We start from the raw sequence: 19,028 nt of genomic DNA on the forward strand, positions 1-19,028 counted from the left end.
GAGAGCTAATCCCAACACCCATCTCACGACCCACCTGACACCACACAGATTTTCCTTCTGAATAAATCCTGCCAGTGTCACCCATTTAACACGGCCTTATTCTCACCAAACAGTGCCATTACTGATGAAAATCAAAAGGATTTATTTTATGAATGAAGAGGTCTTTTTTGAACTTTCAATAAATTCTATTCAGTTATTACAGTTAACTAATACTAAAAGCATAAAAAGTCTTTAAAATAAAATATATTTTAACTGGAATAATTTTCATTATATACTGCATGTTAGTTTATGCAAATTTACCTCGATGTACTAAAACCTCTAAACTGAAATGAAAATTATTAAACACATTAATAAAAATGACAAACTAAAAACATTAAATAGTTTGTCACCGATATTAAAATAACTGCAAGCACATGTCAACTTATTCTATTAAATATACGCAGTCTAATACTCTAGCTGGTCGACTGCTAGTTGATGCAAAGACACTTACAGTCAGCAGAATTTCTAAGACCATTAAAATGTGCAATTAAACACGTTTAATAACTCAGACATATGCGCTGCGCTTATTCTCAATCATTGTTTTTATTTAAGCATGCAAGGGAAAATACTGTAGCAAAAAAATAAGCTCTGCAAAAGGGGAAACGTTCCCTTTGTACCGTCCGCTGCTGACAAATGACAAATAAAAAGAGTTGCTCATCTCAAGAATAAGCAGTTTGGCATTGTGTGGTTAACCACAGACACACTTAAGTATTAAACTATGAAGTACCTGGGCTGTTCAGCCCATAAGACAACTACACTGTCCTGGCTTTCCTTAAAAAAAAAAAAAAAAAAAAAAAAAAAAAGCATCGTAAAAAAGATAAACATTAGAAGTATGCCAGAAACGTAAATTCAACAAATACATTTTCTGTGCAAAAATTTCCGGCGCAAAATGGATACTCGTATTGTGCACAAATCTTCCCAGCGGTCTTTATTAAAATGTTATTCAAGTTTCATAAACTAAAACCAGTTTTCAAGATGTTTCTCTCAAATAAACCACGCATCAAAAAAGTAAAATCCTTACTTTGGTGCGCAAAAGAGCATGAACTGCAGGAATCTCGTTTTAGTTACAAATCAAGATTTGAAAGGGTGTCTTTCAATAACTGCGTTACATTCACAAAGTACATTTTTTAAGTGTTTTGGGTGATGAATGAATCGTAATAAAAGATTATAATCATTCATCCCCACAAAAACTACTACATCTGTTTGCTTAAAAGAGCATAACTATCACAAAACCCTTAAACTAATTCTGACGTTTTTGTGAGTGTCTGTAAACATGTCTACAAAGGGCTCATTAAACACTTGTTCAAGTACTGGAGTATCTTTAGGACCATGAGGAATGCTTTGGAAAGTGCCATATACAAACAAAGAGCTTGACAGTCGCTTCCACTCTTTGCACATGTACATTGTCCAGACAGTAAAACAGTGAAATCTCCTTCAGTCTCAGTGCAGTTAGTTTAGTGAGCGGCATGGACCGGATACGCCAGCCGGACGTCCAGAGCCTGGTTGTGCTGTGCCAGGGAGGTGTGATGATAGTGCATGACCAGATCCTTCAGAGACTTGTGGAGATCGAAGGGCTCGACGAAGCCGTAGCCGTGCTCTGTGTGGCGAATCACGCAGTGCCTCACCTGGCTGCCGACGCTGTGGATGAAGAGACCAGAGCAGGGTTAGGGAAGCTGGAACCAACAACAAATTTTTCAAAATTACCTAAAAGTGAAAAAAACCACTAAGTGCAAATAGCCCACCTTGTTGGCAGAGGCCATTTACACTAACTCCGCCCACTAATGTGTGATTGGGTTTGTCAACACTAAAAACAGACGCTTGTTCAGCATCAGTGGCGTAGATGGCAAGGCGTGTGCTTTTTGACACAATCGACCCAAGTTCGAACTCGCCTTTTGCCAAACTTTTTTCTCCCTCGTCAAATCTCATATCACATTGGAAAGGCATTTATTTTCAATAAAAATGAAGGAAATCATCCAAACAGTTGAAAAGGTATCGGGTAGGGTTAGGGTAGGTGGAGGGCTTTATTGTCCCAATAAGGTGGCATCCATTTAATAATTTGAATTAAAACTATAATTTACACTCAATACGTTATTGCATACTGTTTTATAACGTACTACAATACTGAGGTGCAGATAATTGCCACTATTTGCAAAAAAATTGCTTGTTATTTTAACTGTGTAAATAGAATCTATAGCTAAGAAAATGCTATTTGCACTTAGTGCACTGCCAAAAGTAAATTAAAAACTAAAACCAGAAACATGACGCACTGCTATAAAACTAACCAAAGATATGTTCTTTTTTTATAGACTAGTGCTGCGTCCCAATTTGCCTACTTATACTATGCCCTGAAAGCATTTATTTTTGTGAAGAAAAAACACATACTTTTGAGTATGTAGCAGAATATTAGGCAATTTTGGGACACATTACTTCATAACTGCTTCTTTAACAGACGCTTTGTTGCCTAGTTATGTGCATTCGGTCACGGTATAAACAGCACCGTCAATCTTATCACAGTTAACACTTTTACTTAACTTTGTCATTTAGCAGAATCTTTTATCCAAAGCGACTTACAAATAAGAAAAACCCACTGGGCTGGGACACCGGCAAAGGACACAAGTATCGCTTTTTATTTTTAATTTATATTTTTCCTTTATGTTTACTATTGAAATGTCGTTGTAAGCATTTGTCAATTTTATTTAATTTCTGTATTTTCTTAAATGGGTGCGTATAGAGTATTTACAGAGTGTACTTTTTCTTATTTGCAAGTCTCTTTGGATAAAAGTGTCTGCTAAATGACAAAGTAAAGTAAGACGAGGACTGACAGAAAGAATAATCAGTGACTGATGGAGAAATACCACTTTAACTCTAACTTTGAACTTTTAAATGTCTATTTAGTTGCACTTTTTGTATGGCAGAATTAAATTATGATCGAAGCTCAACAATTGTACAATAGCATAGTGAAGCGCTCCATTTGTACATATATTTATGAAGGTTATTAGAAGCAAACACCACTGTTACACACATAATTTGTCTATAAAACATGGACAAAGGTGTTCTATTATTTTCCGTTGTTATATTATAAGTGATTTAATGGTGTTATACAGTAGGAGGAGAACGGTGGCAGTGGAAAAAAGCATGAATACTGTTTTTATTTGCCCATTAGCTTTATCAATACAAATATCTAAACATTCCTGAATCAAGATACATTTACTTGAAAAGCAAAATTTTTTTATTTTTGCTTAAAATAGAAAAAAAAAAATCTGCCAATGAGGTATTAAAAATAATCTTAAAAGGAAAACAAGATTGTATTGCTCCAATAGCAGATATTTTTCTTGTTTTAAACAACGATACAAAAAAAAAAAAAAAAAAAAAAAAAAAAAAAAAAAAAAACTTAATATCTTATGCCATTTTGCTTCAAGTAAATGCATCTTGATTAAAAAATGTTTGTACTAGAAAACAAGACAAAATACCAAGTATGAAAATCATTTTTTTGCCATGGTAAAGAGTCTTTAGACCAGTTTTGCAATGCTTGATTGTCTCATGATATGGGAGTATGAATATTAAGATGTTTATTTGATGTTTTAATAGCATCTCTATGGAAGCATATTGCATTCACTTGAGGAAAAAAAAAAAAAAAAAATCTATTCTGTTTTTCTGAATTAACGAGTTAATTCTCAGAATTACGAGATAATTTCTCATGAAAAAAAGTTTTTGCTCTGTTTTTCTGAATTAACGACTTAATTATCTCGTAATTCTGAGATAATTAACTCGTTAATTCAGAAAAACAGAGTAGATTTTTTTTCCTCAACTGAATGCAATACGCTTCCGTACATCTCTTATTAAAACGTTGACAAAAAAAAAAAAAAGCAACCTCTTACCCCCGGTTTCACAAACAAGGTTTAAGCCTAGTCCTAGACTAAAATGCAAGTCTGAGCGGTTTCAACTGAAAGAAACTTGCACTGACTGATCTTAAAATATATCAGTGCCTTTGTTTTGTCTCAAAATGCACACCAGTAATGTTTTTTTCTAAGGCACGTTTATAAAAATGACTTAAATATCCTAATTGAACAATGGCCTAATCCTGGTTTAGTCTAAGCCCCGTCTGTGAAACCGGGTCTTAAAATTCATTCATTTCGGTTCTTTTCAAGAGATAGTTCACCCACAAATGAAGATCATGTCTCACTGTCATGACACTACAAAACTGTATGACATTCTTACCTCTGTGCAACACAACAGGAGGTGTTTTTTTTCTTTTGTCCATACATTGGAAGTCAGTGCACAACAAATCTGCTTTAAGAATTAAAAAAAAATATATATATATCTTCTGTGTTTTGCAGAAAGAAAATAACTCATGCAGATTTAAAGCAATATGAGAGTAAGTAAATGACAATTTCTTTTCTGGGTGAACTTTCCCTTTAAGGTTGATTCATATCATGGATCGGTTCAATTTAATGAATCTGCTTATTGAAGGGGAATTCAACAATCGTTACATAATGCAAACTGTGATTGGCTGCTTTACTCCTGTCTAAGTGGATGGTTTTTGGCCAGAATAGGATGCAACGTGGAGAAGACGCCAAAAACAAGTCTCTGTATATGAGACTATAGACTCTAAAGATGAGGACATTTCTATTTTGTGCTAATTAAGAAACAAACAGTTATCATCATAGGATTAAGTTATTAAACACCACTGACTGATGACTTACACCACAGAGCAGGCGTAACAGTCCTTGGTGCTGCTGTTGCGGATGAGGAAAGCTCCAGACGGCTTCCCACAGAGAAGCTCCTCTGCCTGCAGTCGACACAGATCTCCTACAAACCAGCTCTCCTCCTCCAGCAGCTCCACGCTCTTCTCATGCTCCTCTTTTACCTCACATTCAGACCTGAGAAAACACACACTCGGTAAGCAAAAAGATCAGATTTGTTTGTTTTTAGCTCAACGAGAGCACCGATTTGTCTTCTAAATGCCAGTTCCCGCTCACCAGCCATCGTCCCTTTGTCTCTACAGACCTTACAGACCTATTGCATCAGACAGCAGCCAGACGTGTCCCCACTCGCTCCCTTTGACTTCATTAATAAACACCAGAAATTAAACCGCTTCAGAAGGTGCCTTATATTCTCTAAGAGGCTTAGAGAAGTAAAACAATAAGATTTTTTAAAGCAAATCAGTGGCGACAGGTAGATTGATTGTAGAAATACAATAAATAATAATAACTGGTGTTTTCCAAGTCTAGTGTCACACTTCAGTGAAGATACTTTTACAGATTTCGGTCCCTCCATTGAAAGTCCCTTCACCCAAAACTATGATCCATTAAGCCTAAACTAAATCTGTGTGTCACATTAAAGTGATCGTGTGTCTTTAAAAGGCTTGCATTAAATCACTTCATTCAAGTGTCATAATTTTGGGATTTTGGAGGGACAGAATCACTCCTTAAATATCTGTATTTGTGTTTTCGCTCATTTGACACAGAACTTGCAGACTTTATATATAAATAGCAGTATTTGAGGTTTAATATTCACAGACACTAGTCCATATCATGATTTGATTAACACTTTAACCTTCAACCCCATTTAGGGCCTCGCAGGTGAAAATAACCTACCTGAATTAAAATGGTAACAGTTTGTGACAAAGTGTGCTTACACAAACAAATTAGGTATCTTTGGAAAGAAGAGACTCTGGGCTTTACTATCTATCATCCAGAGTTGATAATGCTCAAAAAGATAAAAAGTTATAGACACTGACGTGCCTTGAAAAATATTTTTCCACACTGAATGTTTTTTTATTTCATATACAAATACATGAAATAAGTCCTGGAGCAATCCAGAAAAGTAATGGATCGAAAGCCATGTGTCTCATCAGTTCATATTTCAAATTTGAAGAAGATACCATGAAAAATGAGATTCCTGCAATATTTTTTCTGAAACTATTTATAGTCCCCCCACCCCCCTGTTTGAGGAAAAATAACCACCAAATGGATTGCAGAATTATACAAGCTATTTTAGTCATTATACATGTTCCTGCATAGTTTTTCAATTATAAAATAATAGACAGATTTATTTGAGCACTAAAAAATACAAAAATAATTATTTGAGTAATAAAAAAGGAAAAAAAATAGAAAAAAATGCTTTGTATATAGTATGTATACTGAAGTATTCTTCGTTATTCGTTATTACAATGATAAATATCACTGCCAGACGTGAAGTGATATTGCCAGACATGGTCATAGAGTCAGTAAACACACGCTGATGTGCTTCCATTCAGATTATAATCAAACAGATGGGCCATATAATCAATAATAGCTGATCAATGAATCACAATGATAGCCGTCATAGAGTCGCTAATAAACACGCTGATGTGCGTCCATACAGATTATAATCATGCAGACACGGCCACATTCCCCACACAATACACACACACATATAAAAAATGTAGAAGAAAAAAAAAAACAGTTTTTTATGGATAAAGCAGATCGCTAAGTTATGCCCCGCTCAGATGACAGCGTGCGTCACAGAAGCGTCACTGCCGGCAGGAGGGAGCGCCAAATTCAAATAATCTATATTCCGCTTTTCTGAGACTTTTTTTTCCGTAGACGGTCTCATTATGTTTGTAAGACCGTATTCTACAAAATCGTTTTGTTTTTTTACCACCAAGACGCTGTTTTTGAGCGTAATTTATTCCATAACGGACGCGAACAATAACTCTCTGAAGAAATGAAACGTAAACAAAGGAATATTCATCCTTATTACAACGTTATTGTTTCGCTGGACTAAAAGTGCTCGCTGGGATGTTTTTCTGTGGACCCTTACCTCTCTAACTAAACTGGGATTTCAGCAGTGGACGCGTTTGTGGCTCGTTATTACAATGATAAAGGTACGTACGGCTTTTTTACTCTGCGTGTTTGGATGTGTACTGCTTACACAAATGTAGCAAATTTGTGCCACTCATTCCTTATAAGCTTTCCATCGAAAAACAGCGATCTGTCGTCGATGCTTGAGGCTTAGACCCTCAGAATGATATAGAGTTTGACAAGATTAACTTTGTCCCGTTTCATTTATTCTATTAGAAAACAATGACACATGCAAACAAAGAGCGTTCAGTGCGAGGTCGCTCTGGTGCAGGCTAACAGGTTAAGTGTACAGCCCTACTTTTGATTTATTCTTTCAAAATTTGCCAAATTCCATGTTATACTGTAAATGTAGCATTATAATGGGATTGGATGGATGGGCTGCGTAGGAATGCACTAACAACCGCTGAGCACAGCAGCAACTTTACATATATAACCAACTATACATAACAACATCCTGATTTTTCCCTGGCAAGCCACATTCAACAATCACATTACCAGACTTCCTCTTTCAGTACTGCTGTGATTAAGGTAAACATAGATCACATGGACACTCACTCTTTCAGCTCACTGTGGACCGTGTCTTGGAAATCCTTGCAAGAGATCTCTTGAGAATAACACTGTTCTTCAGAGGTCTCTGTCATGCTGGCGGCCTCAAAAGTTTTTCTCCTTTGGATTTCCTGTAAAGCAACAGGGATAATCTTAGAAAAGCAATGCATCCGATATGTTTGATATACATTTATTTCTCTTCTTTTTAACAATTAGATGAAAAAAAAAACTAAAACTAAAGCAAAACTGCAATCATTGCCTTTAACTAAAATAAAACCCAAAAAAATGAGCAAAATTTAGTTTTCACATTTAGTTCCCAAGTGTATTTGTGTGTGTCCACGAGCGGTTGCAGCATTGTAGCCAATCACAGACGTTATAGTATTGCTTTTTCAATTATTTTAAATTTTTTATATTTAATTCGCTTACAATTGCTAATATATATAAAGCAATACTATAATAACGCTGATTTGAACCTTTTCTATGGCTTACCTGTAATAATGTAGTGCAAGCATCATACAGCTGGTCATACTCTGCAGTCTTTTGAAACAGTCTTAAACATTCATGGAGCTTCTCTCTGGTTGCACTCAAAAACTCTTCCTTCACAGGTAGATCCTGAAAATGCAATACAATTAATCATTAAAGGCGTTCCCTTGTTGGAGAAAAAAAAATAAAAAATTGCATAAACAAAAGATGCCTTTCAACTAAGATGGTCTTCCCCATGAGACTCACAGAAAAGGTAGGAAGCGGGTCACAGTGGGACATGGGGTAAGCCAGCGTGACATCCAGCGAGCTGTTGTACTGGACTAAGCTGTGATGCCTGTAGTAAGATATCAGCTCCGGCACTGAGCTGAAGGTCAGAGGCTCAGAGAACCCAAATTTCCCATCTTGATGGTGGATCCTGATGAGTTTGTTGGTGCCATTGTTCCTGTGGGGATTTCGAGAAGACCGTGTAGAAGTCACCCTTTGGTGAAATGCCAACAAATCATTATCTGGCAACTTGCAGTCTTATTTGCCAGCTTAAGAAGTTGCAATATTGTTGAAAACATTTTATAGTGAACTAAGCCAGATGTGAACTAAGCCAGATGATGAACTTAATAGCAAATTACATTTTTTACACAAAAGTCCACTAATAAAGAGAATCAATTATCAGTACAAAAAAAAATGCTGTAAAATTAACAGCGGCAGTGTAAAGTATTTGAGTAATACTATTTCTCTACTATAGTATTAAGTATTATTTTGGGGAATCTGTGCTTTGAGTTCTGTTAAAACTGAATACTTGTGGCATTTACATTTACACAATAATAGTCAATTACAATTTCATGCAGACTTAAAAGTACAAAGAACATATGACGCGTGTCATTTGACTGACTTTAAAAGACAAGGGTGAGTAAATAATGACAGAATCTTCATTTTTGAATGAATAATTCCTTTCAGACAAAGAATTTAAACTATAGTGATGCGTTTTTATAATAACATCTCTGTAGAATGATGAACTTGAGTCAAGTGTGAACAGAGCATGATTAGTCTAAAAATAATTATTTATAATAAATAATTATGTCAATCCAGTGTAAAATCATCTGCTGAAAATGTTGGCTGAAAGTACTCAAGGAACAGCTTTAAGGATATTGGGTGTGTGCTGGAGTTTTACATGAGAATAATCACGGTCGTTTGTGACCAGTTTCTGCATCACAAATACTAAAATTAGAAAATCTCTACTGCCGTTTTCAATTTAAATAGCTTTAACTCTTTAATATTTAAGTACAATTAAATGTGGATGCTTTTTACTTCCACTCAAGTATTTTTGGAATAGGTACAATGAGTAAACATTTTACACACACACACATATTTAACTTAAGTGCAGTCTTTCAGTATATTTCACATCTCTGACATGTTAGGTTAATGTGTAGCAGCAAAATGGACAAAAGAGTGTTTCATGTGTGAAAGTGGCTGATGATAGGTTGGCCACTGATGCTAATACACTTAACTGCTATGTTTTCCACAAAGTAGGAATCCTGAAACATGCAATCCTTACCTAACAGTCAGTGTATATTCTCCCTGCCGCTTGCAGGAAGCATTTCGGACCAGGAAAGCCCCATCAGGCATGCCGTGGAGAATTTCATTCACCTCCTCCCTAATGGTTCGACACAGTAGAGTTTGATTGTAAGTGGTATTAATTGAATAATAAGCAAACAAACTGATAAAGACGTAAATACTAAGACTAAATGCTTTAAAGAAAAACTCAATCTTACCTCGATATGTCAGCCCAGTACCACTCGGCCTCCTGTAATAAATCATTGGGCTCCATTTCTCTGAGGAGATGATCATCGCTACTGATTTCTGGTTGAAGAAACAGAATAAAAGATAAGTGTGAGACAATAGGCTACTAAACAGTTCAATTGTTTTTATCAATTGTTACACTTCTAGCCTAGCTTTACTGGAAAACCAGCTTTTTACAATAAATTGCCAATGTGTTAGATTTTGGTCACTAGAAACTAAAAACAAAAAGTGTGCCAGTATTTTATTTACTACATTTCAAAAATATTATTTAAAAGAATGAACAAATTTATACAAAAATCTTAATACATTTAATATTCTGAGATGATTACATTTAAGTTTTAAACTATTTCACATGGAAAATATGATTAAGCATTAACATTTTCACCTTTCATCTTTGAAAAGTTTCATTTTTGTCAGTTTATATGCATTCATCATCATAATACAAACAGTAAGTTGCAAATTTACATTTACATATGTGACCCTGGACCACAAAACCAGTCATAAGTGTCAATTTTTCAAAATTGAGATTTATACATCATCTGAAAGCTGAATAAATAATCTTTCCATTGATGTATGGTTTGTTAGGACAATATTTGGCTGAGATGCAACTATTTGAAAATCTGGAATCTGAGGGTGCAAAAAAATCTAAATATTGAGAAAATCACCTTTAAAAAGTTGTCCAAATGAAGTTCTTAGCAATGCATATTACTAATCAAATTAAGTTGATATATTTATGGTAAGAAATGTACAAAATATCTTCATGGAACATGATCTTTACTTAATATCCTAATGATTTTTGGCATAAAAGAAAAATGGATAATTTTGACCCATACCATGTATTGTTGTCTATTGCTACAAATATACCTGTGCTACTGATGACTGATTTTGTGCTCCAGGGTCACATTTAGTCATTTAGCAGATGCTTTTATCCAAAGCCACTTATAAATGTGGACAATGGAAGCAATCAAAATTCAACTAAAAAGAAATATGCAAGTGCTATAACAAGTCTCAGTTAGCTTAACAATACGTATCAAGGTTGTTTTTTTTAACAATTATATAATAAATAAAAAGCAAACAGATAGAATAGAAAAAAATAGAGAAGCTTGTTTGTTTTTTAAAGAAAACAAGCAGTTAGTAAAAGAATAGAGTGCAAGTCTAAAAGGGGCAGTTTTTTGTTTTTAAGACTGGAATTAGAATAGAGAGTGCTAATTGTTGAATAGAAACTATAGAGAACAATAAAGTAATATAATAGGGTAAATATCTAAAGGGTTCGGAGGGGGAAGCAGCAGCGACTTCTTTCATGAAAGGCAGATGGTGAGCAGACACAGAAACTTTAATTCTGTCCCGTCTCTCTCATCAAACACTTAACCAGACACAGTTCGCCTGTCCTGAGCTATGAAGTGACAGCTGTGGACGCTCAGGATTTCCCTGGGATTCACCACTTCAGCTCTGCAACATGACGTGACTTTGCCCAGCGGACCTCTGCGATTGGCTGAACTAAGACTCATGAATACTAATCGAGTTAGGTGATTGGACGCTCGGGGTCTGTTACCAAGCAACGTCATCATTGCCTATTTAATATTCATGAGCTAACGCTCCGCTACAGTAGTGTCGCTAGTTCTGTGTCCCGATATATTCCTGAATGAACTCGGCGGTGACATGTTGAGACATGCACAACTAACTCAACGAATCAAAAGCCCGAGACTGCTTAACTCACTTTTATAACTTTCACAAATGTGTTCCCTTCACTGAATACTGACGGGTTGTCGTTCCCGTGGTTAATAACGCTTGACACGTTTGAACCAGAACAAAGGCAGAGTGACTTAAACAGAATAAACACCAAATATAAAACATGATAATAATAGAGAAATAAAGTCTCATACCAGTGCTAGCTGAGCGGACTCGACTCATCTCGATATAAAACATGATAATAATAGAGAAATAAAGTCTCATACCAGTGCTAGCTGAGCGGACTCGACTCATCTCGATATAAAACATGATAATAATAGAGAAATAAAGTCTCATACCAGTGCTAGCTGAGCGGACTCGACTCATGTCGATATAAAACATGATAATAATAGAGAAATAAAGTCTCATACCAGTGCTAGCTGAGCGGACTCGACTCATGTCGATATAAAACATGATAATAATAGAGAAATAAAGTCTCATACCAGTGCTAGCTGAGCGGACTCGACTCATCTCGATATAAAACATGATAATAATAGAGAAATAAAGTCTCATACCAGTGCTAGCTGAGCGGACTCGACTCATGTCGATATAAAACATGATAATAATAGAGAAATAAAGTCTCATACCAGTGCTAGCTGAGCGGACTCGACTCATGTCGATATAAAACATGATAATAATAGAGAAATAAAGTCTCATACCAGTGCTAGCTGAGCGGACTCGACTCATGTCGATATAAAACATGATAATAATAGAGAAATAAAGTCTCATACCAGTGCTAGCTGAGCGGACTCGACTCATGTCGATATAAAACATGATAATAATAGAGAAATAAAGTCTCATACCAGTGCTAGCTGAGCGGACTCGACTCATGTCGATGTAGGAAAACGCTTCTGCAGACGATGACATCTTTTCTTCAACAATGGCTCGTGTTGCAGAAGTGAATTAAGCCCTTTTAAATACTCTAAATCGTAACGTTAAACAATTATAAACGACTGTCCGGGTGTTAGATCTGAGATAACGAAGTAAAAACAGCTTAACAATGTTAAAAAGGCGAAAAATGCCCGTATTTCTTGTCTTAATCCAGGTGTCCGGTTGTTGTAATTTGGCAGCCAGTCATTAAAAAATAAAACTTATACTCGTCTGCCAGAATAGCATACATGATCATAACAGCAGGTACTCATCTAAACCTCCAGATGAACCGCGTGCTGTGGGGAAATCAAACTCTTATCAGGTTTGGGACGATTTAAGTGTCTGAGGACGATACCATTGCTCTACACGGGGGGACACTTTAAACAGGATGCCGTTGTTATTATTACTTTGTTGATATTATCAAAAGGTCTGCCTTTGCTTTTATAAAACATATTGGGTGAGATATAATTAATAAATTGTGTATGAATTATATCCACTTATTTAAAGACACTCTTGTGTTAATGTTAGGAGCCCGCCCCCCTCCTCCTCTCGCCGCGATTATGCTACGGTCCGTTTTTTGTCCTGCATTGTGCCGTTGGTACTTTTTTCGAGCAACTTGTTTAAAGTCATAATTCTGAGTTTTATGCACACAAACACTGGCATATATGAGGTTTGAGAAAATATAAAAATGTCTAAATGTGTAAAGAACAATGTTAGCACGATTTGAAGCTCTTAAATGTTTAAAAGGTCATGGGGCAGCTGCACATAGGGGGAGTTCCTTCAGTGAAGGGAACATTGTGTTCTATTGGCATTGTCTGCCTTCTGAGTCTCTGACAGGGAAAGCTGCACACTTCGTGTTCACACACTAGTCCGGTTGAGCAAGCAAAGCAGCATACTTCTCAAATACAAAAAAAAAAGTGCATTGTGTTTGCATGATGATATCTCAATGAAGTTGAAGAAAAATTGCTAACTTTTGACCCAATGTTGGCTATTGCTACAAATATACCTGTGCTACTTATGACTGCTTTTGTGCTCCAGGGTCATAAATGTTATGTGCATAGGCCTGGTTTAACTGGAAAGGCCTTATAAGCAGTTGCCAGTTCCTTCCTTGCATGCATTACAACAATGACAGTAATTATAAATAATGCATCAAGTTGGTTAGTTTCAAGTCTATTCCCTCTATTCTGCATAATCTGTGAGCAGAAACTACATAGCTGGCATCTCTTGGCAGAAACTATGCCGTGAATGAAGTTTTAGGTTAGAGCCAAACCCTCATTAATGCTGAACTGCATTTATAATATGTTTGATTCAATGTGATTCTTTATACCAACCTGTTTTCATTTACAATTTTTCAAATGTAATCCATCACAAACAAAAGCTGACTAACAAAATAGCTCATAATATCTAATTTCAATATTTTATTTCATGTCAATAAACACCTTTACATATTAAAATGTCAGAATAGAATTGATGTTTATTTTTGCATTTATAGGATCATTTCCACGAATGACAGAATATGTTTATGCAGTCTCTTACTGATACTGATAGCATCAGTTTCAAACACATCTCTGGGTCAATTAACATTTCCCTTCAGTTTAATACAAACAAATGCATAATACAAACATAATACACATGTATAATACAAACAATCCACTTCAAATGGAACAAAATATCAAGGTTTTTGCTTTCGGCAGGATCACAATGCACTTTTCAATAAGCACAAGTGATACTGGGTCTATTTCTGGTCGTTTATGGAAAACTATGCCAAGATCAGGACGTGCGTATCCAGAGCCATGGCCATTATGTTTCCGGCTTCACAGCTTCATTTTGTCTCTGTTAGCACGCAAAGATTAGAATATGAATCATTATATGTGCTTTGACCTCCATTGCAGTGCATTTGGTTGGTTTTAAGAGCCAACCTCAGTTATGCTGCAAGCAGTAGTTTCTCTTGCTCTGGTTTTATATATATGTTCTATATTTCTTAATTTAGGGCATATTTGGTGAATTCGGTCACATTATTTTGTGTTTCATAACAGTTACTGTGTGAATTTGACTGTGAAGTCAATAAAAAGCCTATAATACATTGAAATTGAAATTACTAAAAATAAAAAAGGAAAGTGGTTGCAATCAATTTATTTTAGGTACATTTAAACGACTAATCTGACTAACTTTCAACTAAATAAGTTTATTTAAATGTAGCTAAAATAAATTGTTTGAAAATTTAGCATCATTTTTTTCAGTGCATTTTTATCATAAATCACTGTAAATAAACAGCAGGCTGTGTGATAAGTAATGATAATGTCCACTACTGGGTCATGTGCACTATTTTTTGACAATGATCTGAGCTAATTATATTCATGTATTCTTATTTATTTATAAAAAAATTTAATTAAAAAAAACTTTTATCTGGCTCTTATGCAATTTAAAACAGCATTCCCTTGAATATAAAAAAAAGAGAAAAATAGATTTTCACATATATTTTTAAATATGTTTTAAAATATACCAAAAATGGCCAAAAATACATATTTGATCAAATATTTTTCAAAATATATTTTCTAGCAATACACTTTTTTGCCATTTTTTGTGTATTTTTTTAAATATATTAAATATAAAATGTATAAATGTATTTTTAAAGCATTTAAAAATATATACTTCAGTCCAAGAAAATACATTCATATATGTTGAGAAACTGTTAAAATCTATTTGTTGAGCAAGGAAAATATTTTAAAATGTTAATATATATATATATATATATATATATATATGCAGTTGCCTCCTTACTGTTTTTTTTTTCTTTTTTTCTTTTTTTGTCACACTTTAAATATTCAGATCATCAAACAAATTTTAATATTACACAAAGATAATGCAAGTAAATACAAAATACAGTTTTTAAATGTTGATTTCATTTATTAAGGAAAAAAAGCTGCCAAAACCTACCTGGCCATATATCAAAAATGTATTGCCCCCTCCTGTTAAATCATGAAAGAACTGTGATTAACCACATTATTTTAGGAAGCTGAGTTAAATATCACTAGCCACACCCAGGCCTGATTACTGCCAGAATCAAGACCTGTTGAATCAAGAAATCACTTAAATAGAACCTGTCTGACAAAGTAAAGCATGCTTAAAGAGCAACACATCATGCCACGATCTACAGAAATTCAAGAACACATGAGAAACAAAATAGTTGACGCATCAATCTGGAAAGGGTTATAAAGCCATTTCTAAGGCTTTGGAAGGGAAAGGGAAAAGGTGTGTGGCCAAGTATGGTGACCCATACTTGGAATTTGTGCTCTGCATTTAACCCATCCATGTACACACAGTAGTGAACATACACCCGGAGCAGTGGGCAGCCATTGCAGTTGGGGGTTCAGTGCCTTGCTCAAGGGCACCTCAGTCGTGGTATTGAGGGTGGAGTGTTGATTATTCACTCCCCCACCTACAATCCCTGCCAGACCTGAGACTCGAACCCACGACCTTCGGGTTACAAGTCCAACTCTCTATCCATTAGGCCACGACTGCCCCAAGAGAGTGAATGTTTCCACACGATGAGCCATTATCCACAAATGGAGAAAGCTTGGAACAGAGGTGATTCTTCCCAGGAGTGGCCGGCCTACCAAAATTACTCCAAGAGCACAACGACGACTCATCCAGGATGTCATAAAAGAACCCAGAACAACATCTAAAGACCCGCAGGCCTCACTTTCCTCAATTAAGGTCATTGTTCATGATTCAACAATAAGAAAGGGACTGGGCAAAAACGGCATCCATGGGAGAGTTCAGAGGCAAAAGCCATTGCTGACCAAAAAGAAAACAAAGGCTCGTCTCACATTTGCCAAAAAACATCTTGATTATCCACAAGACTTTTGGGAAAATATTCTGTGGACTGATAAAGGTTGACAAAAGTTGAACTTTTTGGAAGGTGTGTCCCCCGTTATATCTGGTGTAAAACCAACACAGGATTTCATAAAAAGTACATCATACCAACAGTCAACTATGGTGGTGGTAGTGTGATGGTCTGGGGCTGCTTTGCAGCTTCAGTACCTAGACGACTTGCCATAATTGATGGAACCATGAATTCTGCTCTCTATCAGAAAATCCTGAAGGAGAATGTCCGGCCATCAGTTTGTGACCTCAAGCTCAAGCGCACTTGGTTTATGCAGCAGGACAATGATCCCAAACACACCAGCAAGTCTACCTCTGAATGGCTCAAGTAATACAAAATTAAAGTTTTGGAGTGGCCAAGTCAAAGTCCGGACTTAAATCTGATTGAGATACTGTGGCATGACCTTAAACAGTCCATTCATGCTCGAAAACTCTCCAGTGTGGCTGAATTAAAACAATTCTGCAAAGAAAAGTGGGCCAAAAATCCTCCACAGCGATGTGAAAGACTCATTGCCAGTTTGCACAAACGCTTGATTGCAGTTGTTGCTTCAAAGGGTATTTGAAGCAACATTAGACAGCAATATTAATTGCTTCAATATTAGACAGCAACTTGTCCTTTGAAAATCATATTTCCCATGTTACAAAAACAGCATTCTTCCATCTTAGAAACATTGCCAAGCTTCGAAACATGCTACCTGTCTCTGATGCAGAAAAGCTAGTTCATGCATTCATGACCTCTAGACTGGACTATTGTAATGCACTGCTAGCTGGTTAGCTCCTTTGTATCTAACCAGTTTTCTACCATGCTACAATCCAACCTGCTCACTAAGGTCACAAAACTCTGGACTTGTGGTAGTACCTAGGATAGCAAAGTCCATTAAAGGAGGTACAGCTTTTTCATATCTGGCTCCCAAACTCTGGAATAACCTTCCTGATAACATTCGGGGTTCAGACACACTCCATCTGTTTAAATCTAGATTAAAGACACATCTCTTTAGCCAAGCATTCACATAATGCATCTTATAATCTTGTACTGCAGTTATATCTGATCAAATGTACATTATCCTTTAGCTTGGGTTGAACAAATAATTTTTGATTGGATAGAACAGCAGTTATGCTAATTATGTCTCTATTTGTTTCTCTGTTTCTGCCACGGGATGTAACTAGGAATTACACAAACTTCAGTCTGGATCCAAACCTTAAATGATCTGAGATGACCGAACACCTGAGAAAAGATGATGCCAACCCCTCAGAGGATGCCAACCCTCAGACAACATACAGAATTATCTAATTTTGCCATAAGTTAAATATATTAAGTTTCTACAGTATAGAAATATATTGTAGAAACGTAATTTTCTGTAAAGCTGCTTTGCACTGATTTGTATCGTAAAAAGCGCTATACTAATAAACTTGAATTGAAAGGGTGGCATAAACAGTTATTACATTTAGAGGGCAATTACTTTTTCACGTAGGGTCAGGTAGGTTTGGACAGCTTTTTTACCTTAATAAATGAAACCATTATTTCAAAACAGCATTTTGTATTTATTCGGGTTGTCTTTGTGTAATATTAAAATGTGTTTAATCTGAATCATTCAAGTGTGACAAATATGCCAAAAATGGAGAGAAAAAAAACAGGAAGGGGGCAAAAACTTTTTCACACCACTGTGTGTATTTATATACATATTTCAGTTTTAGCTTAGTACATCAAGGTAAACAACATTTTGTCTTGGCAACTAGCTAACATGAAAAGTATTCATATTTTATTTCAGTTAGTGTAAGTAATCAAAAAAATATGCTTTTAATTTTAGTTTTAGTTAATAAAGTAATTTAGTTAATAAATTGTACGTTTATGTTTAAAAATACATACTGATTCATTTATGCCTTTGTTTTGCCTACAAGCAAGGCTCCCTCTAAACTATGCAACAAATACACTGACTTGAGATATAATTTCTTGTGCGTCTGCATCTGCTCCATCTGAGCTGGAATGTGGCATTTGTATTGGTGTTTGATAAAGAAATGTCTCTAGCACAGGTCACAGTCTGCAAATGAGGACATGCTATTCCAATACAAACACTACAGGAATAAAATAACTGTCCGGGGGCTTGTTTGTGGCTCATTCTGACGTAAGTTTTGTCTTTTGCGGGTTTTTGTTAGGAAAGCATGTGACCTGCTCTCTACTGATAATTGCTCAAGGATCCTAAACACACCTCTGGAATAATGCTTCAATATGCTTCCGACACACTTTATTTTGTCAGCATTGAAGTTTTACTGTTTTAAAACACTTTTGGAGTTACTGGATGATGAGTAACAGTTTTGTGGTTCGAGGTGATGTGGAAACCATGAGGTTTGTGGTGTAATGGGATAAATGGTCTATCATTATTGGGTCGGCACGCCTCTGATCAAAGTATTATTTACGATCTAAATTTGAGAATCTATTATTTTAACATTTATTTCCTTTCACAAGTCATATTTGGCTCTGTTGTTTTAGGAATGATCCAGCGCCAGGAAACAGTGTAACAAAAGAAATTATGACAATTAATAATGCACTAAATCAACACAACATAATCCAAGTACTTGACACAAATGCATGACAGAGGGCAAATAAAGCTGCAGAAAATGATAAACATCCCATTCCAAGTCTGTACACATACACCAAGACAGAATGTGATGACCTGAAAACAAATATCAGCTTCAACTATGCATTTATATCTACATTTCCTGACACAAATATAGATACTTGAGAATTTACAGCACAGTACAATCATAATTTAATATTGATAAACAACCCCTGAAAAAACATACAAAAGTATTCATTAAAAAAAAAACTTTGTGCTTGCC

General features: G+C 35.6%; 1 protein-coding gene across 1 annotated transcript; it reads right to left on the reverse strand.

Moving 5' to 3' along the window:
• Nucleotides 1-561: 561 nt before the first annotated feature.
• Nucleotides 562-12,614, reverse strand: LOC306845588 (phosphatidylinositol 3-kinase regulatory subunit gamma-like). The gene is made up of 8 exons (XM_079378468.1): nt 12,239-12,614; nt 9,680-9,767; nt 9,463-9,561; nt 8,160-8,355; nt 7,920-8,042; nt 7,440-7,561; nt 4,743-4,919; nt 562-1,677 (listed from the first exon to the last, which is right to left on the reverse strand). The coding sequence occupies exons 1-8, from the start codon at nt 12,300-12,302 to the stop codon at nt 1,494-1,496; spliced, it is 1,053 nt and encodes a 350-aa protein (XP_079234594.1). The 5' UTR covers nt 12,303-12,614; the 3' UTR covers nt 562-1,493.
• Nucleotides 12,615-19,028: the final 6,414 nt, after the last annotated feature.

The sequence above is a fragment of the Barbus barbus genome (genome assembly GCF_936440315.1).
Source record: "Barbus barbus genome assembly, chromosome: 26".
Lineage (NCBI taxonomy): Eukaryota > Metazoa > Chordata > Actinopteri > Cypriniformes > Cyprinidae > Barbus > Barbus barbus.

Coding starts and splice junctions, on each gene's coding strand:
- LOC306845588 (XM_079378468.1), bottom strand. CDS start 12,302: ATGTCATCGTCTGCAGAAGCGTTTTCCTACATCGACATGAGTCGAGTC. Junction 4,920..7,439: donor GTCCACAGTGAGCTGAAAGA/GTGAGTGTCCAT, acceptor GTGTTTTCTCAG/GTCTGAATGTGAGGTAAAAG. Junction 1,678..4,742: donor TGTTACGCCTGCTCTGTGGT/GTAAGTCATCAG, acceptor CTTCATCCACAG/CGTCGGCAGCCAGGTGAGGC.